At 64.5% G+C, this 26,411-nt stretch overlaps 4 protein-coding genes across 8 annotated transcripts; 2 read left to right on the forward strand and 2 right to left on the reverse strand.

Moving 5' to 3' along the window:
- Positions 1-293: 293 nt before the first annotated feature.
- ENGASE (endo-beta-N-acetylglucosaminidase) lies at positions 294-4,581 on the reverse strand. Its single transcript, XM_030287074.4, has 14 exons — positions 4,390-4,581; positions 4,159-4,235; positions 3,832-4,033; positions 3,408-3,556; positions 3,161-3,318; positions 2,913-3,061; positions 2,604-2,769; positions 2,195-2,298; positions 1,850-1,958; positions 1,576-1,748; positions 1,205-1,359; positions 1,028-1,130; positions 822-936; positions 294-713 (listed from the first exon to the last, which is right to left on the reverse strand). Exons 1-14 carry the CDS (start codon positions 4,509-4,511, stop codon positions 309-311), a joined length of 2,187 nt encoding a protein of 728 aa, XP_030142934.4. The 5' UTR covers positions 4,512-4,581; the 3' UTR covers positions 294-308.
- An 869-nt stretch (positions 4,582-5,450) lies between these two features.
- On the reverse strand, positions 5,451-10,652 carry C1QTNF1 (C1q and TNF related 1). 3 transcript variants are annotated; one of them, XM_030287101.4, is made up of 5 exons: positions 10,235-10,652; positions 7,774-7,917; positions 7,383-7,533; positions 7,125-7,267; positions 5,451-6,783 (listed from the first exon to the last, which is right to left on the reverse strand). In XM_030287101.4, the coding sequence occupies exons 3-5, from the start codon at positions 7,517-7,519 to the stop codon at positions 6,233-6,235; spliced, it is 831 nt and encodes a 276-aa protein (XP_030142961.3). In that variant the 5' UTR covers positions 7,520-7,533; positions 7,774-7,917; positions 10,235-10,652; the 3' UTR covers positions 5,451-6,232. The 3 variants fall into 3 exon arrangements, with proteins under 3 accessions (XP_030142961.3, XP_030142962.3, XP_030142960.3); XM_030287102.4 differs by lacking the exon at positions 7,774-7,917 and having other exon boundaries at positions 7,383-7,553; XM_030287100.4 differs by lacking the exon at positions 7,774-7,917 and having other exon boundaries at positions 10,235-10,650.
- A 325-nt stretch (positions 10,653-10,977) lies between these two features.
- CANT1 (calcium activated nucleotidase 1) lies at positions 10,978-16,904 on the forward strand. Of its 3 annotated transcripts, none has more exons than XM_030287098.4 (4): positions 10,978-11,104; positions 12,527-13,169; positions 13,404-13,607; positions 14,040-16,904. In XM_030287098.4, exons 2-4 carry the CDS (start codon positions 12,551-12,553, stop codon positions 14,408-14,410), a joined length of 1,194 nt encoding a protein of 397 aa, XP_030142958.1. In that variant the 5' UTR covers positions 10,978-11,104; positions 12,527-12,550; the 3' UTR covers positions 14,411-16,904. The 3 variants fall into 3 exon arrangements, with proteins under 3 accessions (XP_030142958.1, XP_030142959.1, XP_072793095.1); XM_030287099.4 differs by having other exon boundaries at positions 11,018-11,104; positions 12,530-13,169; XM_072936994.1 differs by lacking the exon at positions 10,978-11,104 and adding an exon at positions 11,242-12,347.
- Positions 16,905-17,652: 748 nt separating this feature from the next.
- Positions 17,653-26,275, forward strand: TIMP2 (TIMP metallopeptidase inhibitor 2). The gene is made up of 5 exons (XM_030287103.4): positions 17,653-18,142; positions 23,677-23,777; positions 23,859-23,967; positions 24,283-24,407; positions 24,768-26,275. Exons 1-5 carry the CDS (start codon positions 17,668-17,670, stop codon positions 24,966-24,968), a joined length of 1,011 nt encoding a protein of 336 aa, XP_030142963.2. The 5' UTR covers positions 17,653-17,667; the 3' UTR covers positions 24,969-26,275.
- The last annotated feature ends 136 nt before the right edge of the window (positions 26,276-26,411 follow it).

Raw genomic sequence — 26,411 nt, forward strand, 5'->3', positions numbered from 1 at the left:
TGCACCTTGGGGTCTTAGGGCCAGTATCCCCAGCCTGGGGGCAGACGGCTTGAGGCAGTAAGCGCTGCAGGAGCTGGTGGGGTTCTCAGGGCAGGTGCCCCAGTCTGGGGCTACACATGTTGGGGGCCCCTGCCAGTGGCTGGTCCGCACCCAGCGGGTCCCCACAGTGAGGGCTGAGCACAACCACGGGGGTGGAGGAAAAGGACTCACCAACCCAGGGTGATGAAATGCAGCCTCCCTCTGTGTCCCACGCCCACAGCCCACCTGCCACATGGAGGAGACACGGCACGGGCTGCACCACAGTTTCTTTAATGCCCATCTGAACTGGTGCCACTGCCTGGTGCGGAATAGACCAGCACGAGGCGGCCCCAGCGCTCAGGGTCCACAGGCAGCTCGTCCCGCAGAACCGGCTCCACCAGCAGCTCCAGCCGGCAGGACTGTCCGCGCGCCGGCTGTGGCACCGACAGCCCCACGGCACGGAACAGGCAGCCCTGCGCCAGCCCCAGCACCTGCGGCGCTGTCTGGCCCAGGCGGCACCGGGCGCCCTGGCTCAGGACACGGAACCACCTGGCACGGCCAGGCGGGAAGGACCAGCGCAGGGTGAGGCTGAGCGAGAGCTGCTCGGGCTCAGGGCCCTCCTGCCACCAGAGCTGCGAGGCCATCACGCTGTGCACCTGCGGTGGGGAGGCCGCCACACTGGCCGTGTCCAGCACCTGCGAGGGAACCACAGCACTGTCAGGGTCAGGGCAGGCAGCCCCCACCTTCCCGGAACAAGGGGAGCATGGGGCAGGTGTCTCCACCAAGCCACAGCAGGCACTCACCCGGACCTCCCCGAGAAGGCAGGTGAAGGAGGTCTCCTGCGGGCTGGGCTGCTGGCGGGACACAATCAGGGAGAGGTCTCGCAGGCTGCAGTCCTGCAGCTCCAGCTCATAGCACCTGAGAGGGAATAGGCAGAGCAGGAGTGGTCGCAGGGAATCCTGGCATCCCATGCCTGCCTGTGGACACAGGATGCAAGCAGGGCACTCACCGGCTGGTCCAGCCATGGGAGCCACGGTGGCAGGCGGCGAGCAGCTTGGCGAGGCTGGGCGGCGGTGCCGGGAGGAACCGGGGGTGGTACCGGCCGTTGGGCTCTGCCGGAGAGGGCATTGGGTGAGGGACTGCGCAGGTGCTCACTGCAGAGAGCATGGGGGGACAGGGTCCTCACCAGGCAGGGAGGTAGGATTGCCCTCAAAGCACACCCCTGAGTCCCAGGTGGTGACCTCCAGTGCCACTGTGAAGTCATCAGGCTGTGGCCCCTCCAGCTTGTAGAGCATGGTCAGGAAGACCTTGGGGGGGGCCGGCATCTGCAAAGAGAAGAGGCTGATGACCCCAAATCCACCCAGAGAGAGACAGAGACAGAGAGAGAGAGACAAAGAGAAGGTGCATCGTGTTAGGTGTGCTGGGCAGTGCGGGCAGAGCCTGGGCACACTCGCCACCAGGCCCGGGGCAACACAGCTCGGGCCATGCAGGCCATGTCAGGCTGACATGGTGCCAGCCTGGCACTGAGGAGGGATAAAGGGCTTCGTCCCAACTCACCGGACAGCCACGCGTTCCTCGCCAGGGGGAATGGTCCCCTGCAGCTGCAGGGAGCTGCCCCCACACCAAGCATCCTGCAGGCAGCAGCTGGTGCTCAGCATGCCCTGGTGCTCTGGGTACAGTGGCTGGATGTCCTGCGCGCTCAGGTCGTACCAGGGCCCAGTCTCTTCATCCTACAGCACAGGAAGAGCTGAGCTGGGGGAGCCAAAAGAGGGGACCTCCCTGCCCAGCCCAGCCCAAGCTGACCAGAGCAGAGCTGTCACCCTGCACCCACCTTCCCGTCCAGAAATGTGCTGGTGCCCATGCCCAGGCTGAAGGAGGTGGTGAGGGGCAGTGTGCAAATGCTGTGGGTGGGCAGGTACTCTGCCAGCAAGCCCCAGAACCTGGAAGCAAAGGTGGGTGTCAGGGCAGAGACCCCTGTTATGGTCACTGCCCTGCACGGCCTTGAGTATCACCTCAGCTGGGGCAGAAAGGGGCCAGCTGCTCCTGATCAGCAGCCATTGTGTTCTGACAGCCACAGCATCCCTGTAGCTGTGTCCCACCAGCCCACAGCCTTCCTGAGCCAGGGCACTCCTAGCCCCGTTCCTCTCCCAGCTCCCGCCCTGCTGAGCTGCCTCACCTGTTCTCGTTCTGCAGGAAGTTTTCCTTCCCCAGGTGCTCATAGACCCAGCCAGGAGCAAAGATGGCTGCAGAGAGGCCATACTGGCGGATCAGGCGCAGGGACTGCAGAAACAAGCAGTTAGCAGCATGGGCCAGGCCAGGTGGTCACCTTGTCCCCTGTCCTGTCCCCATTCCCCCCATGTTCCACTGGCCCCATGGGATTTGCCGCAGCATCTCCCTCTCCAGGGATGGCAGCAGTGGGATCTTTTCATGCATGGCCAGCATTCTGGGATCCCTCACTCCTCACCAATTCATCCTCAGTTTAGCAGGCCAACACAGCACAGCCCAGCAGGGCCATCAGTGGGAGCTCAGAGCCCTGCACCAGGGAGGTCCAGGGTCGCACTCTGGCCCAGCCCTGTCACACCCACCTTGTAAGTGTCGAAGCCAGCACCAATCACATCCCCACGGCCAAAGACATCAACGCCGACATAGACGTCATTCAGGCGTGGACCAGCCAGCCTCTGTGTGCGCTCCAGCTGCTCCTCTTTCCAGTTGTAGTTGGTGAACAGCCCGTCACAGGCATCAAAGAACATCCTGGGGACGAGGGTCAGAGTGGCAGATGCTCTGGTCACACGCGGTGTCACCAAGGCCGTGCAGGTTGTGCCTGATCACCGCCACACTGGGTTTGGGGTGGGCAGCTCATGCCCCCTACCTGGGGACAGGTTTGCCAGCCTCACCTGTTCGCATTGTTCAGCTCGTTCTGCCACCTCAGTGTGCCATCCTTCAGGACACTGTCATACCAGATCACCAGCCCGCCCGGCACGGCGCTGTGCACCCGCGCCGTCAGCTCCTGCAGGAAGAGGGGCAGGTTCCCCACCGCCGCTGCCTGCCAGGAGAGAGACACAGGTGGGTGAGGGCACAGGGCAGGGGCTCCCCACAGGAACAGCAAGAAGGCAGGGCAGTGAGCAGAAGCAGCAGGACTCACGCTCAGCGTGTTCTCTATGTTGATCAGCCAGCCGTCGAAGCGGTAGTGCTGGGCAATGCGGGCCAGCTGCTCGGCCACGGCGCCGTACGCCTCCTCCCCGCCGGCCAGGAACGCCTCGCACAGCTTCTCCCCGTCTGTCCACTCCGTGATGAATGTGCCTGCAGAGGCAGCCAGGGCAGCGTCAGCCGCACATCCTGGTGAATCCAGCTCACTGCTGGGGCTGCCTCAGGCTCAGCCCTGCCCCTACCCAGCACAGGGACACTGTTCCGGTGCGCTGCATTGGTCCAGACCACGGGCGGGATGGTGACAGTGTGGTGACTGAAGTAGACAAAGATGTCGATGTAGCGCCAGTGGTAGAAGACATAGGGGTTGCGTGTGGCCGAGCCCTGGATGAACCTGCAGAGGGAAAAGGGTTGGGCAGTACAGGAAGGACGCTGACAGATGCTGTGGAGCTGGGTAGAAGCCTGACTCACAGCCAGGAGCTGGGCAGAGCTGTGGCACTGAGCCACCTCTGAACATCCCAGCCTGAGCAAGGTTCCCCAAGCACTGTGCCAAACACCCCATCCCTGCTCACCTGTGGCTGAGCCGGCAGGAGACACGTCAGGCAGAAACAGAACTGCCTTGGGGTTTGAGATGTTGAAAGTCCCTTCCACTTCCCACCTAGCACATACCTGTCCTCCAAGTACCCGCCACGCATGTCGTGACACACCAGTGTCCGGGGCCTGCTGCTGAGGAGCGGGGGCTGTCGCTTGGCCAGAGGCACGGCTGACACATTGAAGTCATCGTTGCTGTTGGGCTGCCAGGCCAGCAGCTCCTCCAGGCCGGTCAAGAAGAAGCTGATGGGCTCCGTGGTCTTCGTGTCGAAGTACCTTGCTGGGAAGGATGGGGAGGCGGGGCAGGGTCAGCAGTGAGCACTGCCTGTGCAGCTCGGTCGGCACCGACACCGTCCCCATCCGGCGGGGCCCAGGCGTGGGCCGGCCCCTGTCCCGGTGCCTCACCTGGCAGGGGCTGCGGGCGGTCGCTGATGGTGTCGTGCAGGACCGTGGTTCCCTGGATGTCCGCCGCCGGCTGCAAGCTGCCCCGGGAGGTGCATGAGGGCCGGGCTCGGCCAGCACCGCGGCCAGCGCCGACCTTCCCATCCCGGTCCCGGTCCCGGACCCCATGCCCATCCCCATCCCGGTCCCGGTCCCGGACACGATCGCGGCCTCGGCCCGGCCCCCGCCATCCACCTCCGCCGCCGCCGCGCGGTCCGCTCCGCCTCCGCCGGCTCCTCCGCCGCGGCCCCGGGCTCCGCTCCCGTCCTCTTCCCGCGGCGCGCCGGCCCCTCCGCCGCCTCCGCCGCCTCCGCCATGGCGCTGCCGCCGCCGCCGCTGCCGCTGCCGCACTGACGGCGGCGCCGCCGCCGCCGGGCCCGGCTCTACCGGGGGCGCGGTCCCGGAGCTCCGCCCGCCCGGCCCCGGCACCGCCCGCCGCCGTGTCCTGGGGCGGGGTGTCCCGGGATGGACCGCGTGTCCCGGGGTAGGGACGTGTGCCCCGGGCCGGGCTGCATGCTCGGAACAAACCGCATGCCTCTGAATGGATTGCGTGTCCTGGGGTAGAGCGCTGTGCCAGGACGGGAATCCCTGTGCCGGGGTGCCGCCTGTGTCCATAACTGCTGTGCAGTCTGGGATGGAGGTGGTACCTGGTTCCCAGAGGCCACTGTGGCCAAGGAGCTTTGCCCATGCCACGGTACAGGGCTGAGGCCCTGAGCTGATGCTCCCACCCCACAGGCATAGCAGTGAACGGCCTAATCTGCCTCACTTGGCCCCCACCATCCGCCCACTCCCCACATGTGGGGCCAGGGCTCTATTTAAGGTCATCCCGAGTGCCCCAACCCAGTCCCCTCCCTCCTGTGCTTGAGGTGCTGGTTTCCAGCTGCAGCATTGCTCAGCCTAGCCACGGAGCTGCCAATCCAGACCCTGACACCCAGCTTCACCTCAGACCTACCTCCTCTCCATGGATGTGCTGGATAACCTGCACTTGTGACAACCCTGCCACCCTTCCCAGCCTGTTCTGTTCCCAGGCTGACAGTTCTGTCATGCACGCAGCTCCTTGGGGCGCAGCTGGCCCATGCAGTGCCTGGCACACGTCTCCCAACTCTCCAGGGACAGTTTGCTCTTCCCTTTCCACCCCCAGCTCAGCAGCACCATGCCAGCCCTCAGCTCTTGGGGAGCCCCGGCACCCGAGGAGCAGAACCTTGCCCTGAATCACTTGGAGCCTCTCCACACACAAAACAAGAGGACACTGAGGGTGCGAGCAAGGCTGGAAATGTGAGGTGTTTAATGTGGCATGAGCTGAATGAGGGGGTCAGCATGCTGGCCCATGCTGCTGCTGCATCTACACAAACAGGGGGCCTGGCCAGCAGATAACCTAAGGGAAGAGGAAGTGGCTGAGGCCAGAGGCCCCACACCCAGGGCTGCTGGTGGGGAGAGAGCCCTTCCTGAGCAGAGGCTGCAGTGAGCAGCAACAGAATCTGCAGAGGGAACTGATGCAACTCACTCCCCACAGGGGGACCCAGCCCCACACTGCAACACCTGCACCGGGGAAGGAAGGAGGCCCTTAGTGGTTTATTGCCTTTCTGGATGGTGCTGAGCACCTTCTGCCCATTCCAGCCAGGGAGCACAGCCAGGAGCCAGGAGGTGAGCACGGCACAATGCAGGTGTCTGCACTGCCTCGTACCAGGGCACCAGCGGCCACACCGTCCTGCTGTGCCAGCTCAGCCAGAGCTGTGACAGGCTGAGCCTGGCAAACCCAGCTCTGGAGCAGGGAGAAGGGGTGAGCTCCCTGCCCACCCCAGGTGAGCAGCTGCTTCCTGGTCAGTAACATGGCAGGGGCTTACAAGTGCTCCAACTCTTCCAGGTGTGTGTGGTTAGCCTTGAGGTGCTGGAGTGAGGGAATTCACACACTGGTGCAGCTGCTGGGGGTAGTGGCACTAGGGTGACTAACAGCATAATGGGGGTGGCACTCCTGCGATGAGAGGGACAGGGGCTCCTCGGCCACCTGGCCTGGCACAGGAGTGGGAGGGCCCGGTGCTCAGGGGTCCCCGCTGTACTTGATGAGGTGGCCACTGAAGGTGATGTAGGTGTCGTACTCGTCGCTGAAGACGGCATTCTCACGCTCACCCTTGTAGAGCCGTACCCAGACCTCATCTTGCTCCTTCAGCTCCAGCATGACGCTCTGGCTCTGCATGATGCTGCGGTCGCTCACCTGGGCGTAGAGGATCACCACCTCCGCCCCGTTGCGCATGATGTGCAGGTATGTCTCCTTCTGGTTCCAGGTGTGCACGTTGAGGCTGAAGTAGTAGATCCCAGGGATGTAGCAGTAAAACTTGCCCGTGAACATGTTGAAGTGGTCGTAGAGGTTGACAAACTCCGTGTCAAAGATAAGGGTCTGGTAGTAGTCGTTACTGTGCAGGGGTTTCTTGCGGCCCACGGAGAAGGCGGCGTAGTGGCTCTTGCAGCGCTCCCCAGGGGCGCCCATGCTGCCCTTCTGTCCCTTGGGCCCTGCGTGGCCCCTGCTGCCGGCCACCCCCGTCTTGCCGAACTTGCCCTGCATGCCACGCTCACCGCGGTCCCCCTTCTCTCCTGGGCAGAGCAGGAGGGAGAGTTGGGCTGTCAGGCAGGAGCCAGAGCTGAACCCAGCACCCCAAAAGCCCCTTCCCCAGAGGGGGATGGAAGGAGCAGGGACCCACCAGTCCTGCCCCTGCCCCTCCCCAGGCTCTGATGTTGCTGCCTAGAAGCCACCAGAACAGGGGCTGCTCACACCCAAGTGTGGCTCCTGCCCTGTCTGTGCAGGACACAGAACCACTGGCACCAACCCCAGTTTCTCATTCCCAGTCTGTGCAGGAGCTGGCACTGTGAGCCCAGCTCAGCACTGGACCTGGGGCAACGCTGGCAACACAGCCTGGGGTCCTGCCAGCCCTCACCTTTCAGGATGGTCATGTTGATCTGAGGCACGGGCTGGTACTGGGGGTAGAAGCGCTTTTCGGGTGGGGGGCAGCAGCGGACACAGTGGGGCTGTGGGGGCAGCCCCTCCTGGGCATCATCAACCTTCTGCTCCTGTGTGGCCCTGGCAAAGCAGAAAGCAAAGTGCAACAGGCAGCTGTGGGGGGTGGGACCCCTCTCCGGGGCCAGGGCTGCCCTGGCCCCCGCTGCAGAGCACCCTGGCTCTGGGGTCCCCTCACCTGGCAGCTTGGTGCTGGGATGGGGCCTCATTGGGGTCTGTCCACCATCGCTGGGCAGGGATGGAGCTGGTCTGGCTCCCCACAGGGCAGGGCAGCAGGAAGATCAGCAGGACACCGTGCACCCACAGCCCCTCCATGCCTTGGCAGTGCCCTGTGAGGTGCCAGGGACAGCTGAGGGGGACAGGAAAGAGGAGACTCCCAGCCCAGCCATGCCCCAGGCTGTCCTGGGACAGGACCTGTGCACTGCACAGCCCCTGGGGTCTGGCTGGGCTATGGAACAGTGTCACCCCAGTGAGCACCTGTGGAGACCCACATTGGGGCAGTTAGGGGGCTCTGGCCTCACCAACATGTGCAGCCCCTGAGCCCTGGCACGTACAGCAGATGGGATTACCTCAGGAACTGAGAGTGGAGCAGAGCAGCAGAGCAGCAGCCTCTGAGCAGGCCAAGTCCTGGACCAAGTGCTGCTGCTCCTGCTCAGCCTGGCTTCAGCTGCCTCCCATAGATACCCAAGAATAGCAATTTTGGATGTCAGCTCCTAAAAAATTACAGAGAGCTCCAGATGCCATGGGGCAAATGTCAGGGTGCAGCCCGACCTGTGTGTGGGACCCCAGCTGGGCCCAGAGAGGGCAGCTGCACCCCACTCCTGTGAGGGGCTCCTGTGCCCTGGGGGCTGCCAGCCCAAGGGTTTGCAAGGGGGCAACACCCACTCTTCCAGAAAGAGGGATGTGGGCTGGCAGCCCTATCTGGGAGCTGGCTGAAACCTTTCCAAAAGCCCACACCCTGTATGGGGCCAAAACTAATATTTGCAGTGGTGGTGGCACTGTGGCCCAGCCCGGGGACTTCACGACCCCTCCCTCTATTATCAGGACCGTATCGGCTGGAAACGTGGGGCCGGGCACGCAGCACCTCGCCCTTCGGCCCGGTGGCACCGGTACAGCCTTGGCCAAACAGGGGTGTAGCAGTGCCAGCGCCGGGCATCCCGCGGCAGCAGGCTCCGAGCCGGGACGGGGCTGGCCGCTGCCCAGGCTGCTATCGAGCCAGGTGCCTCCCTGGGTTGGGCCATGGGTGTGGCCTTGGCCCTTGTCCCCTCCCAAGCAGCGCCCAGCCGGACTCCCCGGGCTCCGCCGCGACCCCGGAGCGCCGCTCCCACGGCGCAAAGCGCTCTCTCAGCCCTGTCCCGTGTTTTGCGGCCGAGCCGGGCCATGACGGATTTTGGGGCAGAACCCCGTGGTTTTGGTGAGCGCCTGCTCTCAGAGCAGCGGGGTCTCCAGTCGGTGGTCGGTGGCTGTCACACTGTCCCGGGTGCGGGTCCGAGGGACCGCGTGCGCTCCCGCAGCGGGTGCGGAGGGGTCCGAGGCGGGGCCGGATGCGTGGGTTATGAGTCACTGGAGCTGTGAAGGGGTGGAGGGATTGGGAAAGGCTCCAAAGGGCTTTTCCTGCCTCTCAAACCCTCTGCCAAGGGCCTGGCCCCGGCATACACTTCCCGGTGTCTCTGTCTCTCACCCCGCTGCCTCGGTGCTGCCAGGTGTGGAGGGAGGCAGGGGAGAAGTGGATCCAGAGCGTGGAGGAGGCCAGCCAGGGCCTTGTGGGCAGCCTTGGCCCTGGCTCTGCTCAGCCTGCCAGGCCTCCAGCTGTGCCGGGCCTCCAGCTGTGCCGGACGCGCAGCACCGAGCACGGCACGGGCATGCAGGGGTTTGGAAAGCCTGTGGCTGTCCCTCAGCTCTGGGACCATCACGCCAGGCATTCCTCTGGGACCTGCAGCAGGCTTGGCCCCGGGGAAAACGCAGTGTCACGTTCTCCACGAGGAGAAACCCTTCACCAGGAAGTTCCCATGGTGGAAGGCAGTGTTTCCCAGGCTGTTGGGAGCAGAGGCGAGGGTGCGGTGCACGCAGGCTGCTGTCAGCAGCACACGGGGTTTGCTGGGCCCCCAGCATGCCCCCACTGTACCCTGCAGGTGTTCTGGGCGGGAGGTGCCCGCCTGCACACAGGCGTACATGCCCTGCCAGGGACATGCATTTTCCCTCAGCGATGGCTGCTCTCCAGGAGCAAAGATTTAAACACAGTGGCTGCAGAAGCCTTGGGACTGCAAGTCAAAACATCCCAGAATACTTTCCAGCTGGAGATGAAGACTAGGATGAAACTGAACCTAGGGGAGGGATGAGGGGCTTGGGGCAGTGTGGAGGCAGCAGTACCTGCAATAGTCCTTGTTTAGGGTGGTGGACACAAACTTCCCTGCACCACAGCAGCCAGAACCATTGTGCCTCTGGGGTCCTGCTGGTGGGCCAGGTCCCCCGTATGCTGCTGCTGATGTTGGAATAGTTACAGAACCCTTTTCCCCCTGGAGCAGGGCAGAGCCAGCAGGCAGCAGGGTGGGGGCTGCATGGGGCAGATGTGGGGAAGGAGCCCGGGGTACTTGCAGCCCTCCAACTTCTGTAGCACCAGCAAGATGTTGTGCTGGGGACCCCAACAGCTACTGTGACCCCCAAAGTGATGCCGAAGGTGGCCCAGCATGGGCTTGATGTGGTCGTAGCCATGGGTTTTTCGGGAATACCGCTGGGGCAGGGCTGGGGGGGATCTGTGTCCTCCCAGAGCTGCGGTGGGTCGGGCTGTGCCCCAGACTACTGTAAGGCTCAGCCATGTGGTTCCCACTGCTCCTTCGCAGGCAGGGCAACGGCCTGGCTCGGCTGCGGGGGCTCAGGGACCGACCCGCCTGGCTGGGCTTGTGCAAGGACGCCGGAGCGCTTGGCGAAGCGGACCCGCCTCCCGGTACCTCGGCACCGCCTGCAGACGGGAGCACGGCCCTGCAGCTCCGGGGGCGAACGTCAGGCCTCCCGCAGCTGCCCCCCACCTACCTCTGGGGCACGGCTTCTCCCTCGCGACGCTACCTTTGCTGCCCTAGAGCATCGCCCGGGCCAGCGCAGGACGTGCCCACGGCCGAGCGCTGCCTCCCGCTCCGGAGCCGCCTCTCCCCGTTTGGCCCGGGCGGAAATACACTTTCTGGAAGCGCAGGAGGCAGCGAGGCGCGGGACGAGGCTCGCAGCCCTCCCCCGCCAGATGTGCGCCCGCGGCTGCCTTAACCATGCGTGCTCCCGGTACCGGCCGCCTCAGCCCTTTGGGGCCGCCGCACCGGGAGCGGCGGCGGCACGTGCCAGCCGGAGGGTGCAGCTCGCCCCGGCGCAGCACCGTGCCCTGTGCCGGCGGCGCCGAGGCCGTTCTCAGCCCCGAGGGCACCGCGGCCAGCACGGCCCCACCGGTCTCCAGCCTTTGACAGCCGGACACGTACACGGGTCCCAAGGCGCGGGGCCGGGTCTGCCCCGCTCCCCACCCCGACTAGCGGCGGGACACAAGGGGCAACCAGGACACGGACAGAGTGTGTTGCGAGCTGGAGCAGGGCAGCGCGGGGGTGATGCCCGCAGGGCAGCCGGGCTCTGCCCACCCCGCAGAGCCGGCTCGGCCCCCGCACTGCTCCCGCCGCTGGGCTCCAGCCGCCCGCGCGGTGTGCCCGGCTCCGGCGGGCCGTGCTCGGCACGGACCACAGCTCCCGGCAGGCCCCGCGGCGCAGCGGGCGGGGCGGTGCGAGGCGGTGACTCTCGGGCTCTCCTGGGAGTTGTAGTTTCTGCGCCAGACGGGGCGGTCTGGCCGCTGCCAGGGGCGGCGCGCGGGGCCGCCGGGAACTGTAGGCGGTGGCGGCGGCGGCTGCGCGCGGGGGAGGCGGCGCCGCGGTGAGCGGGGACACGGGCGGGTGGCGCGGGGCGCCGGGCCGGCAGGCGGGGGTCCGCACCGGACGGGGGCACCGCGGACCTCGAGCACCCTGCCCGGGCGGCAGTGGTGGGCTCCTCGGGGCTACGCCCCGGGCGGAGGTCCCGGGGGCGCGGGGGACCTCAGGCCGCGCTCAGTGCGGGCGGTGCCCCGGCTGCCCGTCAGCTCGGCCGGGGAGGGGGCGCGAGGGTCCCCAAGGGCGCGCCCGGCGGAGGCGGGGAGTCCCCGCGTCCCCGTGCCCGTGCCCCGGCATTTTGAGGGTTCCCCGTGGCCGCGCTCAGAGCGGGCTACAAACGCGGTGGGGGTCAGTGCACCGAGAGGGGTCCCCGGGGCTCTGCCGAGGCCCACGCTCCGGGATGCCGCAGGACGAGAAGCGCTCCCGTGCCCCCAGCGTAGGCTCCGTGCCTGTGCCGCAGCTCCCCTGTCCGGGGCCGGCCCCCCACATTCAACGCCGCCTCTGTTTGCCACTCTGGCTGCTGAAAGGCAGATTGAGACCCTGCGGGATGGGCCCTTTGTGGAAAGCCCTGGGATGGCAGCTGGGGATCTCTGCCCCGGGATGGGGTCTCTGCACCGGGCAGCATGGCACGGGCTGAGCACGGGTCCGGGGATGGCTGCTTGCCGGCGGGGCAGCTCGGAGTGCCCGTCTGCGGGAGCCCGGGGCGCTGCCACGTCCTCTGTGCTGCAGGGAGGGAGGTGGCACTGCTGGCACCCCGGGCCCGCGGGTGGGCACAGCCCGGGGTGGGCTCACGATGATCACACGTGGAGGACACGCTGTGAGCCTGGGCAGGGATGAAGGGGTCCCGTGTCTGTGAGGTTGGGCAGGTCAGGATGTGTCCCTTGGGCACTGCACTTCCTGCTCAGGTGTTGGCATCCTGCTTGGGCGGAGCTGCCACGTGTCTCTCAAGTGTCCCTGTGTGGCTTGGGGACAAGCTCACGGCTCATCAGTGCGGTCGGTTCTCAGGGCCATGTGAGCTGGGCCAGGCTGCTCAACCACTCTGGAGGCAGCAAGGGTCATCCTTGCCTGAGGGGAGCCCACTTCCTCCGAGGAGCCTGTGTGGACACTGTGACATGGGGCTCGCCTTGAGCCGGGTGCCTCAGCTCGCTGCCTGAGCTGCAGTGACCATGGCACATGTAGAGGTGCTGAGCAGGTTGTGCAATCCTGCCAAGACGCTGGGGCTCCTGGTCAGGGGGCGCAGAGGGAGCCAGGTGAGAGGGGCTGAGGGTGGTTCCAGCAGCAAAGAGCCCCTGGGCATGGTGGCTCGTACCTGCATGAGGTGGGAGCACCTTCTGCAACAGAGAGGGGATGGGGCCCCTCGTGGCTGTGTTCTGCTGTTCCCCCAGCTCAGTCAGCACCAAATCAGCTCTTCTCTCTCCCCTCTTTCCAGCAGGTTCTCCTTGCCCCCTGTCTGATGCCAGTCCCCCCCTGCCATGAGTCTATGAGCCCCCTCCGGATCAGCGTGGGTGGTCTGCCTGTCCTCGCGTCCATGACCAAGGGTGCTGACCCGCGCTTCCGACCGCGCTGGAAGGCCATTGTGCTGTCCTCAGCCTGCGTGGGGCTTGTGCTGTTCCTCCTCTGCCTGCACCGTTCCTCCCCAGCACGGCACGGCCCCCCCAGCCCTCGCACCTGGCAGCTTGGCCTGCAGGCAGGGGACCGCTACAATGACACCTACCCGCTGTCCCCTCCACAGAGAAACCCCGAGGGCGTACGCTACCGCATCGGCATCATTGCAGACCTGGACACTCAGTCCCGGAGCTCCCAGGAGCACACCTGGTTCAGTTACCTGAAGAAGGGCTACCTGGTACTCTCAGACAGTGGGGACAAAGTGATGGTGGAGTGGGACAAGGATGAGAGCATGCTGCAGTCCCACTTGGCTGAGAAGGGCCGGGGCATGGAGCTCTCAGAGCTCGTGGTTTTCAACGGGAAGCTGTACGCAGTGGATGACCGGACAGGTGTGGTCTACCAGATCGAGGGCAATAAGGTGGTACCTTGGGTGATCCTCCCAGATGGGGACGGCACTGTGGGCAAAGGTGAGCTCCCATTCTATCCTGTGAAGCCCTTGGCACTTTTCACCTCACTGGGGTGGGGCACACCTTTCCTGTGACCTCTGAGCCTGGCCAAGAGAGGGCATTTCCTGCCGAGAGACCAGCTGGCTGTATGGGGGACGCTGTGCCCGCCACTGGGCTCAGGGGGTTTGGGGCATGTGGGACAGTCTGATGGCCACGTGCTGACTGAGCCCCCTCATGCCATTCTTTCCACCACAGGCTTCAAGGCAGAGTGGCTGGCAGTGAAGGATGAGCACCTGTATGTAGGAGGACTGGGCAAGGAGTGGACCACCACCACAGGGGAAGTGGTGAATGAGAATCCCCAGTGGGTGAAGGTCATTGGCTACAAGGGTGATGTGAGCCATGAAAACTGGGTGACAAACTACAACATGCTGAGGGCTGCAGCGGGGATCCGGCCCCCAGGTATGGAGCAGGGCAACCTCCTGCCACCCAATATCCCACACTCTTGATGGCTCCAGAGCCATAAAGTCACCCTTCCCAGGGATACCGGCACTGGGTGAGATTTAAAGGCTGCCGGAGGCCAGATATCTCCCCTTGTCCTGGTCGTTTTCCTCTGCTGCCTGTGCCAGGAGCATCTGAAGTGTGGCTCAGTTGTCATTGGGCCTGGCAGCTGGGCTCCCAGGCAGACTGGGATGTGCTGGGTGGCCCTGCCTGACTCTGGGAGGAACTTGGGGGGCTGTTGCCAGGCAGTGGGGCAGGAGCAGGCAAAAAAGTTTATAGAGGATACCTGTGCGGGGCTGTGGGGTGTTTTGGAGGGGAAGGAGGAGAGGAGGGGGAGGGTCCCATCCCGGCGTGGCTGTGGCCTGTGTGGTTAGACTCCGCTTCCTGCCGCAGGGTACCTGATCCATGAGTCGGCCTCCTGGAGTGACACGCTGCAGCGCTGGTTCTTCCTGCCGCGCCGCGCCAGCCACGAGCGCTACAGCGAGAAGGCAGATGAGCAGCGAGGCACCAACCTGCTGCTCAGCTCCACCCAGGACTTTGGGGATGTGACAGTGGGGCGTGTGGGCGACGTGGTTCCCACCCATGGCTTCTCCTCCTTCAAGTTCATCCCGGACACGGACGACCAGATCATTGTGGCACTAAAATCAGAAGAGGACAATGGCAAGATCTCCAGCTACATCATGGCCTTCACACTGGATGGGCGCTTCCTCCTGCCCGAGACCAGGATTGGGAGTGTGAAGTATGAGGGCATTGAGTTTATTTAACAGATATCTGCAGCGAGTGGAGGCACGCGGGCAGCTTAGGGACATGGCAGGCCCTGCTAGTCTGCTCCTAGCCCGGGGTCCATGAGGGATGTCAGGCAGTGCTCCCAGCTGTGTCCTTGGCCCTGCGCTCTCCTGTAAAGTGTTGACTGAGCTGCAGCAGGTGTGGTGCAAGTGTTTCGGCAGTGGCACCTGGTGGCAATGGACCGCCACCACAGGGTGCTCCCGGCCCCAGGACAGTGTCCAGGTCCTGGAGTGCTGGTGCCTAGGCAGACCCCACTGCAGCCCTTAGTGCCCAGCCCTGAATTGCGACAGAGCCATCTGCAGTGGGTCAGTGGCTCTGGTGACGTCCCTGTTCTGGGGTTGCATCTGAGCCCCAGCTCTACAGCTGTGCCTTGTGCGCCATGGGGCTCCCTGGGTGGAGGGGGTGTGCAGCCTGAGCAGGTCAGATTGTGGGGATTTCATCAGGCTTTTACTTCAGAAGCTGGATTTCCTTCCCTTTTCCGATAAGCTGGATGGGGTGATGGCTGGGGTGGCGGGTGGCCTGTTTCAGAGAAAAGTCCCGCATGGGAGGGGACATTGTCTGTGTCCCTTTGCTCCTGTGACCACGGAGGATGCAGTAGTTCCCTCACCGCTGTGGCTGTGCCTATGGGGCAGGGGATGTGGGTAATGGGGCAGGGGGTGATATAAAGTGGGCCCATCCTGGTGCCATTCCCAGACCACACCCTCAAGAGGTGTGTGTGTGTGTGCTGGCTGTCTTCTCCAAGGCCTGGCTGCACATGGCTCTGGCCGCAGAAATGCTTCCCGCCCCAGAACTGTCAGCTCTGGGAAGAGCCGAGCCCTGGACAGGAACTGCTGGGAGCTGGCGACAGTGCAGCCATGCTGTCCAAGGGCTGCTGTGCTCGATGCAGGAGCAGAGCCAGGAGCTGCAGTTCTGCTTGCCAGAGCTGGCAGCAGCTGAGAAGCACTTGCAGCAGCCCAGGGCTTTGGCCAGGGAGCCCTCCCCATGCTCGCCAGCATGTTGTGAAATTGCTGCTGCAGCCTGTGGCCCCCAGGAAGGACTTGTGTGGTTTCAGAAGCCACAAGTGTCAAAGGGGCATCTGCTAGCCCCAGGACCCTCCTGACCCCTCTGACCAAGGAGGCTGTGGCTCCTGGCCTGCCCAGACTGACCTGGCTCAGGTCTGCCCTGCCCCAGGTCACAGGGCAGCATATCCTCACACCAGGACCAGTGTTTGGCTCTGTTGTGTCCCCACTTTGTTCCTTTTTAACACTTCCCCTAGGGCAGGTCTGCCAGCAAGCAGGGCTTCAGAGACCTGGCCACTGTGGTTTGGGGGGCCCTTGTGCCCCCTGTATCCCTCTGCCATGCCCTGGCACTGCTCTGCTGTGGGGTCCAGCCGTGCACAGGGAGGGAGAGGGGCTGTTGGTGCAGCAGTCAGGCTGTGGTTGGGTGGAAGGATCCGCAGAGTGGTTGGGGCCCTCCCAAGAACCCAGCCAGGCTGCTCCCCCCAGCCCTGTTTACAGTGTCAGCACCTCTGAGAGCCGTGCAGAGCCATGCAGGCCAGACATGTGTTTTCATTTAGCCCAGACGATGACTCGGCCAGTGCTGGGCTGCACTTGTCTCTAGACAGGACCTGTCCCCAGTGCTGCAGACAGGCCTGGCTTTGGCCCCTGCACATGGCCTGGGGATCATGGAGCACCTGGCCCAGAGCACCCAGGATGCATTTGCAGCTCACACTGGGCGCCAGCTGGCCACAGTCCATGATGGCCACTCGAGCGTCACTGGCACTTGTCTTGGCAGTCTCTCCTGGCCTCACTCACCCTCCTCAGCAGCATCAGCAGCTCCACAGCACCTGTTGTGGTCCCAGGGCTGTGCCAGTGGCTGTCCCTGCTACCTGGTCCCTTCTTGTCTCCCGGGCCGCTGCCCGGAGCAGTGCACTACCCTCAGAGCAGCAGCACCAACGCCTCAGGCAGCTGAGCCAGCAGGAGTCCTGCTGCTGCTGGGACCTCTGCAGACCGTGAGCCCCACAGAGGAGTTGGCAACATGGGTCCCCATCTCCAGGTGTCACCCAGCATCCCAGCGCTGTCAGTGCTGTCAGCTCCCATGTGTTCCCTGCAGGCTCAGGCAGGGTTTGGGCCAGGTCCAGCTGCCCTGTTGTGCTGTTTCTTCTCACCCTGGAGGCTGAGCACCTCTATTACCTCCCTCTACTGCATGGCATGGCAGTGCTGTGGCAAGAGGCTGGCTCAGGAGCATATTTTGTGGCCATGGTGGTGGCTGTCCTGCCAACACATGCCCATGCCTAGCTGTGCTCGAACGCTTGTGTCCCTGCCTGCTCTGCTGGGACAAATGCACTGCTGGGGAAATGGAGCACTCTCAGCAGCCAGCCAGGCACAGAGTACAGTGACAGCAGCAGCATCCTGACACCTCCACGGTGACACAGTGAGTGGGTTTGGACTGGGGTAGTCTGTTTTTCCATATTATATGTGTAATATGGTGTAGGACGGTGTTTTGGATTTGTGCTGGGAACAGGGTTGGTAACAGCAATGTTTTCATCACTGCTGAGCAGCATTTTCACAGCTTGAGGCCTTGTTCTGCTCTTCATCCCAGCAGTGAGGGGCTGGGGGGGGCACAAAGAGTCAAGAGGGGACACAGAACAGCTGACCCAAAGGCTATTCCACACTGTATGGAATCATACTTGGCATATAGAGCTGGGGGAAGAAGGAGGGAGAGGGGGACATTTGGAGTGGTGGTGTTTGTCTTCCCAAATCACCATCACATGCTGGAGCCCAGCTGCCCTGGGGATGGCTCAGCACCTGCCTGCCCTGGGGAGGGGTGAAAGAATTCCCTGCTTTGCTTTGCTTATGTGTAGCTTTTGCTTCACATTTATCTCAGCCAGCAGTTTTCTTACTTTCCCCTTCCCAGTTCTCTCACCACCCCTCTGGGAAGAAGGAAGCAAATGCAGCTGGGGGCTGAGCTGCCGCTGGGGTTAAACCCCATCATGCATCCAGGATAGAGACAAGATGGGTTTTTGGAGCTGTGCTCCAGGGTAGGAGCTGCTGCCATGGAGAGAGGCCCGAGGCCTGGGGCAGGTCGCTGTGGCACAGGAGCCCCAGTGGAAGCAGGCAGGGGAACTCGGGTGTGGGATAAGCTAGGGTGGAGGGGCCGAAGGTGGGGAGGAATTCTCGGGCACAGCCAGAACTGATGCCTGTCCAACCGCCAGTTGGTCGGACACTGCTCTACTACGGGCGGGGGTCCGGGAGCGATGGGGCCGGGGGGGCTGGCGGGATGCGCCGGGGCGGGGGCGGCCGGTGCCCGCGGCGGGGGCCGTGCCGGGGCGGGGGCAGCGGTAGCGGCGGAGCCGCATCCCGCGGAGGGCGGGCGCAGCCGGGCTGGCCCCGCGCCACGCGGAGGAGGAGCAGCAGATCCCCGGAGCACGTTAAAGAGGGAGGCCGAGCGCGGCGGGGAGGAAGCGAACGGCTCCGTGAAGGCAACGGAGCGGCGGCCGCAGAGCGCCCGCCCCGGCCGGACCCAAGTTCCCGGCGGCGGCTTGGCCGGGCCCGGCGGTGGGTGCGGGATCGGGGCCGGGTGGCCGCGCCCGCAGCCCCGCACCATGCCCGCCGCGCTGCCCAGCCTGCTGGCCTGGCTGGCGGTGTTGCTGCTCGGCAGGGCCCGCCCGGCCGACGCCTGCAGCTGCTCGCCCATCCACCCGCAACAGGCCTTCTGCAACGCCGACGTAGGTGAGCGCCGCGGGGAACCCCGCCCCGAGCCCCCCGAGCCCCCGCCCGGCCCCGCCCGCGCCAACTTCGCGGCGGGGGAAGGAGCGGAAAGTTGGCGCGGGGCGGGCGGGGAGCGGGCAGAGCCCCCCGGGCCCGGCACCCGCCCGCGGCGCCCGCCGACCCGGGGGTGTGTCGGCGGGTGCAGATGCGGGGCCGGGCTCGGTCCCTCCGTGCGGGCCCTGCCCGTCCCACCCCGCACCGCCTCCCGCCGTCTCGGGGGGGCTCCCGCGCCCGGCATTGCTCCCGGGGGCGCCTCCGCCGCTGCGAGGGGCGACCGGAGCGCGGCTACGCCGGGGCCGCGTCCCCGCTGGTCGCTCTCCGGTGAATGACACGGGTGGGCCCGGCCTCCCCCGACTCTGATGACCCGGCGAGGTACGTGGCAGCGCGGGGCTGGGGCCCGGGGGCGACCGGGACCCTCCAAGTGCGGCCACGGCACCGGCCCGGGGCCCGGAGGAGCCCCTGTCCCCGGCAGCTGCCGCCACGGCTCGGTCACCCCTGTCTGCGCCTTCCAGGCATTTCCTTTCCCCCCGTCCCACTTTGTTCGGCTTGGATGCTGCTAAAAGGGAGGGCTTGGCAGCACCGGGGTCTGGATTCCTCTTTCAATGAATAATGCCCTTATTAAATTTTAACATATGAACTGAACAGGCCGGCCCCAGTTCCCAGCACTTTCCTTCGCGGGCCTGTTCCCAGACTCAGCTGGAGAGGTAACATTCCCAAACACTGAGGCAGCCCCAGCCTCTGAATGGCCCTGCCCTGTCCCCTGCTCCAGATCCAGGATGTTCCTCACAGGCGTCCTATCCAGACCCCACTCCCAGCGTCTTTCCTCCGGGAGGGCAACTCCCACAGCACTTGGCTGCTGCCTCGGGTGCCCTGCCTTGCCACAAGGCGTGTTGGGGACAGGAAGGTTTTGAGACAAAATGGAGCACTGGGTTTTTGTAGCTGCTGCTGGAGCTGGTGTCCCTAGCCCACAGGATGCCTTGTGCCTGCTCGGGCGGTGCGGCTGTGGCTTCCCATCACGCTCCTGTCAGGATCAGTTTTCGGGGCACTCGTGACTCACTGCCCGTCGTGGGGTGCCGGCTCAGCCCTGACTCAACTGCTGAGTCACTCACTGTCTGTCTGTCTTGGCGGCCCTGCTGTCTGCACCGTCCCCGGGAGGGCACTGCCTCGCTGAGCTCTGATCTCCAGCTGCCCTGCTGCCCTCAATCAACAGGTGCCCGTCCTGCAGGCACCCGGAGCCTGTCCTGCCGAGACAGCGTCCTCCCAGGCGCGCTGCCGGCAGCGCTGGCACCTTCTGGCTCCCAGCCCAAGTCACTTGTGCAGCTTCGTGTCGGCCTGAGTGAAAACCGTGCTGGGCTTGGGGACAGATTGGGGCACAACCTGGGATGGTCCTGTGTGCCCTGGCCTTTTACTGCTGCTTATCTTCCCCCTGGATGCTCTCTGGAGTTGGGATGTTCCTCAGCCAGTTCCATTCCAGCAGATGTGTGGAGTCCAGGGAGAACCTGGGCCCCTGGTACTGCTTGGGACCTTTTGCAGCTGCTGTGGCTGGAGGGACTTGTGTCCAGGTTGGGCCCTTGCTAGAAATGTGGTGGTGTGGGGATGGCTGATGTCCTGCAGTGCTGGGTGGGTGCACCAAAAGTGAATGGGCCCCAAGGCTTATGCTCAACCCTCAGTATGGGGTATCACGCTGAGCACAGTGTGGGTCCTGGCCCTGGGGCCTGGGATCTCTCCATGGCATGGGCAGCACCTGCCACATCCCCGTGGCCCCTCTGGCCTTGCACCTGCCCCTGCACTTGGTCTGCCATGCAGGGGCTGGAGCAGCCACAGCCCAGGGCTGCACTTCCAGGTGGTGCAAGGGGAGGTAGATGTAGCTCTGCATTGTGGGTGGGGGGCACCTGAGGGGCTGGGGGTCATAGAGGGGCTGGGGTTGTGTCACTGGGGCGGGTGATTTAGAACCTGCCAGCCTGTGCTTGCATGTCCTAGCTCATGAGATGAGCAGGGCTTTTCTGCAGGGCCCAAGGGCTTGGGGCTGCCCCATCCACCGTCCCTCACTGGGGCTGTGCCCAGGCTCTGCTGGGCTGCTCTGCTGCAGGAGATGCTCAGCTGCCCAGTTGTGCTACAGCAGGAAACCCGGCTCCTGCTCCATCTCCTCTGGAGCAGCGTGGGGATGTGGGGCGTGAGGGGGGGATGCTGTGCCCTTCTAGGCAAAGCCGTGGCTTTGCCCCTGCGAGGCAGCAGGCAGAGGATGGGGCCGGGGGAGAGCGGGGCTCGGTGCAGCCTGGGTCGGGGACAGCAGGATTGCACTGATCCCAGTCGTCCCCGTGCTCGGTTCCTCGGGACGGGCACGGTGAATGTGGGGGCTGCCAGCAGCCAGCAGGGACCGGGCAGAGGAGGGGATTTGCGGTGCCGTGGTGGGAGCTGTCCCCGCAGGGGTGCAGCTGCCTGCAAACCCCGCCGAGCCTGGCGGGGCCGGGCCGGTGCCCGGTGCCGGTGCCCGGTGCCGGTGCCCGGTGCCGGTGCCCGGTGCCGGTGCCCGGTGCCCGTGCCCGGTGCCGCCCTGCCGAGCGCTGGCGCGGAGGGGCCGTGGGCTGAGGCGGGGGCTGCCGCTGATTGGGCTCCATCAGCTCCATCAGCTCCGTCAGCGGCCGGGATGACGCACGCGGCCACGGCGGCGCTCGGCCCGCGGCTCCCGCGCAGCCCGGCGGGAGCGGGACCTGCTGCCCGCGCTGCCTCCCGCCGCCCCGCGGGCGCTGCCGGGCACCGGGGAGTCTCCACGGCCTCTGCTTCCTGCTCCCCGCCGGGCTGCGCTGCTCAGCCCTGCACGCCTCCAGCCTCAGCATCCTCACACCGCTGTGCCGGGGCGGGCGGGCACTGGGATGCCCGCAAACACCTGGGAGGTGGCTGTTGCCCTGTCAGCCGGTCAGGGCTGGGTGCAGGAATCCCTCCCAGGGTGGTTAGCTGTCTCCCCATCTCCACTGGCCTCAAGCAGGGCTAGAGTGACCACGGGACTGCCCTCGCCAAGGGGTCAGGTGCCTGGGCCGGCAGTGCCAGGCAGGCAGCGGGCAGTGCTGGCATTGGCAGCCAGCCCCTCTGCTGCCAGCTGCCCTGGAGAAGGGAGCTTTGTTCTCTGGGCATCCAGCCCAGATGTGGCCCCTGCTGTCCGTGGGCATTGGTGCTGCCCAGGCAGCTGTGGATGCATGTGGGCAGGGTGGCTTGGTGGGATTTGGGGCAGCAGAGCAGAGGAAGGGGCAGCAATTATGCAAGTCCTGGGCCAGAAGGGGGTTCCCATGGCCAAGGGTCCTTGTGGTGTCCTTCTTCCCATGGGGTACAGGCAAGCACAGTGATGCCCTGAGGTGGGGTAGCCCTACATGGGGCCAGGAAGTACAAATTCCAACACGGGTAAGCCCAGAGAGACAGCCTGGTGGTTTTATGGCACTGGATGATCTATATGTCCCCAAATGATGCTGATGGCAGAGGGCAGCAAGGGACATGCTTATCTCGCAGGGTCTCTCTGTCCCTGCAGGGTCCAGAGTCCTCACTATGGGAAGGCCACAGTGGCAACCCTGGGGACCCGCACAGGAGATGTCACCAGTGGGGATCCCACTCTTCCAGGGGACCCTCTGCTCCCATGGAGCACCGTCTTGCTTGGCCTGCCTGTGGCAGGAGTGTTTCCCACATTTCCCTGGTCCAACTTGGTAAGGCAGAGCCAACTGTGTGCTGTGCCTGCCGTGTGCCCCAGGAGCCAGAGAGCCTTGGCTCATCTTCAGAGAGGGTCTGGGCTCCCTGGCTGGTGGTTGCTCAAGTCGGCAGCAGGAGTGGTGAGTGACAAGGCCAGTGGGGGCATTGGTGTTTGGGGAGGTCTGACTACTGGTTCTTGGGCACCCAGGGGTCCATCCCTTGCCCAGCCTCCTCATCCCAGGCTCTCCTCAGGGCTCTCTCCGCTGCCCTGGTTCCTGGCGGGTGTGGAGCATCTTGGCTGCACTGCGGGGTCTTGGCGGGGAAAGCACAGCACAGTCATCCCCTCCACAAAGCCGCACTGTTCAGAACAAATCCACACAGAATCGGGCTGCATTTTTGTCAAGTGATTCATCAGCACGTGAATGGAAAGGCTGGAGCCCACTGAACCAGCAACCATTCCCCACACGGGAGCCGGCACTGGCTGCACCCGAGTTACGCTGATGGCACGCAGGGCTTGGCTCACAGGAGCTGTGGTGGCCGCAGGGGCAAGGGGTGGCTGTGTCTGCAGTGATCCCAGCACACTGCTGACAGAGGAGTGGGTGCTGTCCCCAGGCATGGCTGAGGTGCTGTCATTGTGGCTGGATGGCCCAGCTCTTCCCAAGGGATGAGAGGAGTTGGGAAAGCCCTCACTGCGGCCATTGCTTCCCCCACCCCTGCACAAAATGAGTGCTGCCTGTGACTGGGGGGTGGCCATCCTCTTCCCTGGTCCCTGCTCATGTTGGTGCCACTCTCACCTTTCCAGAGTGAACTCTGTTGGCACTTGCTGGTGCCCATGTGGGGCTGTGCCCCCCTGACCTTCAGCTTAAATAGCCTGCCTGCATGCCCCCACAGCCTGCAGTATTTATAGAGTGCGGTCAGATTCCCTCTCCTGACCATGCCAGGTGGGAGAAGCTCCTCTGTGCCAGGCAGTGGGTGACCTCTGCATGTCCCTGGCTGCTGCCAGCCCAGCACCCTTCAGTGGGGACATGAACCAGGATGAACTCTGTGAGAGTGCCCAGCTTCCTGTTCCCTGCCCCACAGTGCTCGGGGGGGCTGGCAGGGCAGGGGGAGCCCTGCAGGGTGGAAAGCTGCCCTTCCCTTGGATGGGGGTACCCATGGCAGAGCAGGGAGCCCTGCCAGCCACTGCCCTGCAGCCAGGCCCCCTCCATACTCTGAGTGCCGAGCAGGAGCTCTAGCTTTGGCACTGCCACTGTCCCCTACACCATCAGCATCCCTGGTGCTGCCTGGGAGCTTCAGTCCCTGCACTGATGGAGGGAGCTGGGCACAACTGGGGGCTGCAGTTCCCAGTGCAGGGAGCCAGGCAACCTGCCCAGCATGAGCCAGCCCGATGTCCCAGCCGGTGAGCAAGGCTGAGCTGGCTGCCCGCCTTGCCCGCCTGGCCCCTGCAGGTCACTGCCACGTGCCGAGCACTCACATGCCAGACCGCTCATCCTGAGCTGTGGCAGCAGCATGACCGCAGGGACCCTGCCACAGCAGAGCTGTCCCCTGGCTCACCGTGCCACAGCCTCACCAGCCCTGGGACCAGGTGATCCTCTCATGAACTTTCCTTATCACGGCCTTGAGGCTGCTGCTGCAGTGCTGCTGGTCACTGTCCTGCCCGTGCCAGAGCCCCATCCCTTTGGGGACAGTGGGTGACAGCCATCTCTGGGGGCAGCCAGCCAGGCAGTGGGGTCTGCTGCAGGCAGTAGTCCCCTGTGAAGGAGGGAGACAGTGTGAGATGCAGGGACTGGTCACCCCCTTACCTCACCTCTCCCTTCCAGTGATCCGAGCCAAGGCTGTCTCTGCAAAAGAGGTGGATTCGGGGAACGATATATACGGGAATCCAATCAAACGCATCCAGTATGAAATCAAGCAGATCAAGGTAACAGGGCACAATGGGTCAGGAGGCTGGGGCACGGGGTGGCCCCTTCACCAGCCACTCATGCCTGCCTCTGCTCCCCAGATGTTCAAGGGCCCTGACCAGGACATAGAGTTCATCTACACGGCTCCGTCCACTGCCGTGTGTGGCCGGCTGCTGGACACCGGCGGGAAGAAGGAGTATCTCATCGCAGGTGAGTACTGCGGGGAGGGCTCTCGGGGGGCGTCGGGACAGTGCTGGCCTGGATGCCCCATGAGCCCCGCAAGGTGCCTGATGTGTGCCTGCTCCCTGGGCACATTCTCCCCTTGCCCTTCTGCTCAAGCCACCAGCCCTCGGGGAGCCCCTGGCTGTGTCCTGGCTGTGCTCGGCAGTCCCAAGCCATGGTGGGGGCAAGCTGGGGACAAGCCTCAGCTCCCCAGAGTCACCATGGATAGCACGCAGTGAGGAGCCCCAGGCACCACGAGTCAGCACAGGATCTCCTTGAGTGCTCTGTCTGGCCTCTCCCCAGGCAAGTCAGAGGGCAATGGCAAGATGCACATCACGCTCTGTGACTTGGTGTCCACCTGGGACTCGCTGACCCCAACCCAGAAGAAGAGCCTAAACCAGCGGTACCAGATGGGCTGTGAGTGCAAGGTGAGCAACCAGGCTGCCTCCCACATGCCCCCTGCCCCACACCAGGGAGGGTCTGCAGCCCCCAGGCAGGGGTGGGCTCCATAGTGAGATGCTCTTCACTGTCCTGGACACAGCACGTGGCTGGGCAGACAGGAAGGGCTGCCCTGCCTCTGTCTTCCTCCAGCTGGGAACCAAGGCCAGCCCTGGGACTGGCAACCAGGGGTTGCCCAGTTCCCTGCATTGGGGTTGCATCCCCAGCATGCCACACAGGGCAGGGTCAGCCTGGCATCCCTGTCCAGAGCTGGATGAAGCAGAGCATGCTGCCTCCCCCTGGCCCATTGCCCCCTCGGGCTGGTGGGTGACAGTCTCTGTTCTGCACAGATCTCACGCTGCCTCTCCATCCCCTGCTTCGTCTCCTCCTCGGATGAGTGTCTGTGGACAGACTGGGCCATGGAGAAGAACAATGTGGATGGGCGGCAGGCGAAGCACTACGCCTGCATCAAGAGGAGCGACGGCTCATGCGCCTGGTACCGCGGCATGGCCCCCCCCAAGCAAGAATTTCTCGACATCGAGGACCCCTAAGCCAAACCAGCGCATTCCAGTAGCCAGTAGAAAAAACCTGCGAGATGTTAGACTGGTCCACGCTGATATCAATTCCTGGAGACAGCATGAAAATCCACTCGGCTGCAGGGGGCCCCGGTGGCTGCCACACATGTGTGGGGGCCAGGGCCAGGGACCCGTTCTGTTGCAGGCTCCTGGCAGCCCGCAGCTGCACTGGGCATCCTTTGCTCGTGGCAGGGCTGAGCAGGGTGTGGGGACCTCCCTGCCAGGGTCACAATACCCCAGCCATGCTTGTCTCTGGCAGCTGTGAAGGAATCAAGCCCTTGTGAGTGGTGGGAGCTGCCCTGGCTGCGTAGCAGGTCTACCAGTGCCCCGCTGCGGGAGCTTCCCCCACAGCTCCAGATACACAGCCCTCCCCACCGCAGCACCTGGCAACCCTGCTGTACCCCTTCCCCCACCACCTACCTCTCCCTTCGGGGTGCCAGAAAGGCACCCCTCTGGGCAGGGGCTCTGGGGGGTTTTACCATGTGGCACAACCCCCAGGAAGGGGCTCTGGGCCTTTCACCGGGCCAGATGACTCCTGCACAGGTGCCTTGTCCCATAAAGCTGGAGGGGCATGTTAGCATATCTGGGGTGACCCCTGACACACACCCATGTACTGTTGCCTCTCCACATGGTCCTCTCTCCAGGGGTCTCCGTTCCCCTGCAACCTCCTACAGATCCTTCTGCAGATGTCATCATTGGACAGGTTTGACCTGGAACCCTTGGCAGGGCACCAGGGGCCAGAGCTCTGGCTGCATGGGCACAGGGTGTCCATCATCACCTCGTGCAGATCTGGGCCATGCCGTGGCCCTCAGCACCACTGCAGCCAGGCAAGCTCCCTTCTCTGCGGTGTCGGGAGTGGAGCCTGGAACTGGCAGCAGGGCGGACGCAGGAAAACCTGTCCCCTCCGGTGACCCCCTCACACCCCTCGGCCCCGAGTTCTCTGAGCCATCCCCATGCCACAGCAATGCTGGCGTGTGCCGCGGAGCTGTCGCGGCACTGGCCCGTGCACTCATGGCTTTGGGAGCGTGCCGGGAATGCTCCCTGCAGCCCTGTGCCGGTGGGGTTTTCATGCTGTGCTTTGAGATGTCGTACTGGACCAGTCTGGGCAATTTCAACATATTAAAGATAAAAATTAAAAAGAAAGAAAAAGGAAAAAAACCCCAACCTTTACTCAGTCCCGACCGCGCATCCCGGGCGCTCTGTATGGCTGTACCCGTTGTGCTCCTCTGTCGCTGCTGCTCCTCTGTCTTTGACTTCAATATCGCCACTTGTTTTGCCGCCGGCTGTGTCGTCCCTGTGCCGTGATTTCCGTCTCCTCGTCCGGCGCTGGAGCCGCCCCGGTACCCGCAGAGGGTCCGTGCCGGGAGCTCCAGGGTAAGGGGGAAGAGGGGCGGGACCGCTGCTCCGGTTCGGACCTCC

This window comes from Taeniopygia guttata, chromosome 18 (assembly GCF_048771995.1).
Source record: "Taeniopygia guttata chromosome 18, bTaeGut7.mat, whole genome shotgun sequence".
NCBI lineage: Eukaryota > Metazoa > Chordata > Aves > Passeriformes > Estrildidae > Taeniopygia > Taeniopygia guttata.

Coding starts and splice junctions, on each gene's coding strand:
- ENGASE (XM_030287074.4), bottom strand. CDS start 4,511: ATGGCGGAGGCGGCGGAGGCGGCGGAGGGGCCGGCGCGCCGCGGGAAG. Junction 1,749..1,849: donor GCACATTTCTGGACGGGAAG/GTGGGTGCAGGG, acceptor CCTGTGCTGTAG/GATGAAGAGACTGGGCCCTG. Junction 1,360..1,575: donor GAGGAACGCGTGGCTGTCCG/GTGAGTTGGGAC, acceptor TGGGGTCATCAG/CCTCTTCTCTTTGCAGATGC.
- C1QTNF1 (XM_030287102.4), bottom strand. CDS start 7,519: ATGGAGGGGCTGTGGGTGCACGGTGTCCTGCTGATCTTCCTGCTGCCC. Junction 7,268..7,382: donor TCCCAGCACCAAGCTGCCAG/GTGAGGGGACCC, acceptor CTGCTTTGCCAG/GGCCACACAGGAGCAGAAGG. Junction 6,784..7,124: donor CAACATGACCATCCTGAAAG/GTGAGGGCTGGC, acceptor TGCTCTGCCCAG/GAGAGAAGGGGGACCGCGGT.
- CANT1 (XM_072936994.1), top strand. CDS start 12,264: ATGGCACATGTAGAGGTGCTGAGCAGGTTGTGCAATCCTGCCAAGACG. Junction 12,348..12,526: donor GGGGGCGCAGAGGGAGCCAG/GTGAGAGGGGCT, acceptor CCCTCTTTCCAG/CAGGTTCTCCTTGCCCCCTG. Junction 13,170..13,403: donor GGACGGCACTGTGGGCAAAG/GTGAGCTCCCAT, acceptor TTTCCACCACAG/GCTTCAAGGCAGAGTGGCTG.
- TIMP2 (XM_030287103.4), top strand. CDS start 17,668: ATGGGGCCGGGGGGGCTGGCGGGATGCGCCGGGGCGGGGGCGGCCGGT. Junction 18,143..23,676: donor CTTCTGCAACGCCGACGTAG/GTGAGCGCCGCG, acceptor TCTCCCTTCCAG/TGATCCGAGCCAAGGCTGTC. Junction 23,968..24,282: donor GAAGGAGTATCTCATCGCAG/GTGAGTACTGCG, acceptor GCCTCTCCCCAG/GCAAGTCAGAGGGCAATGGC.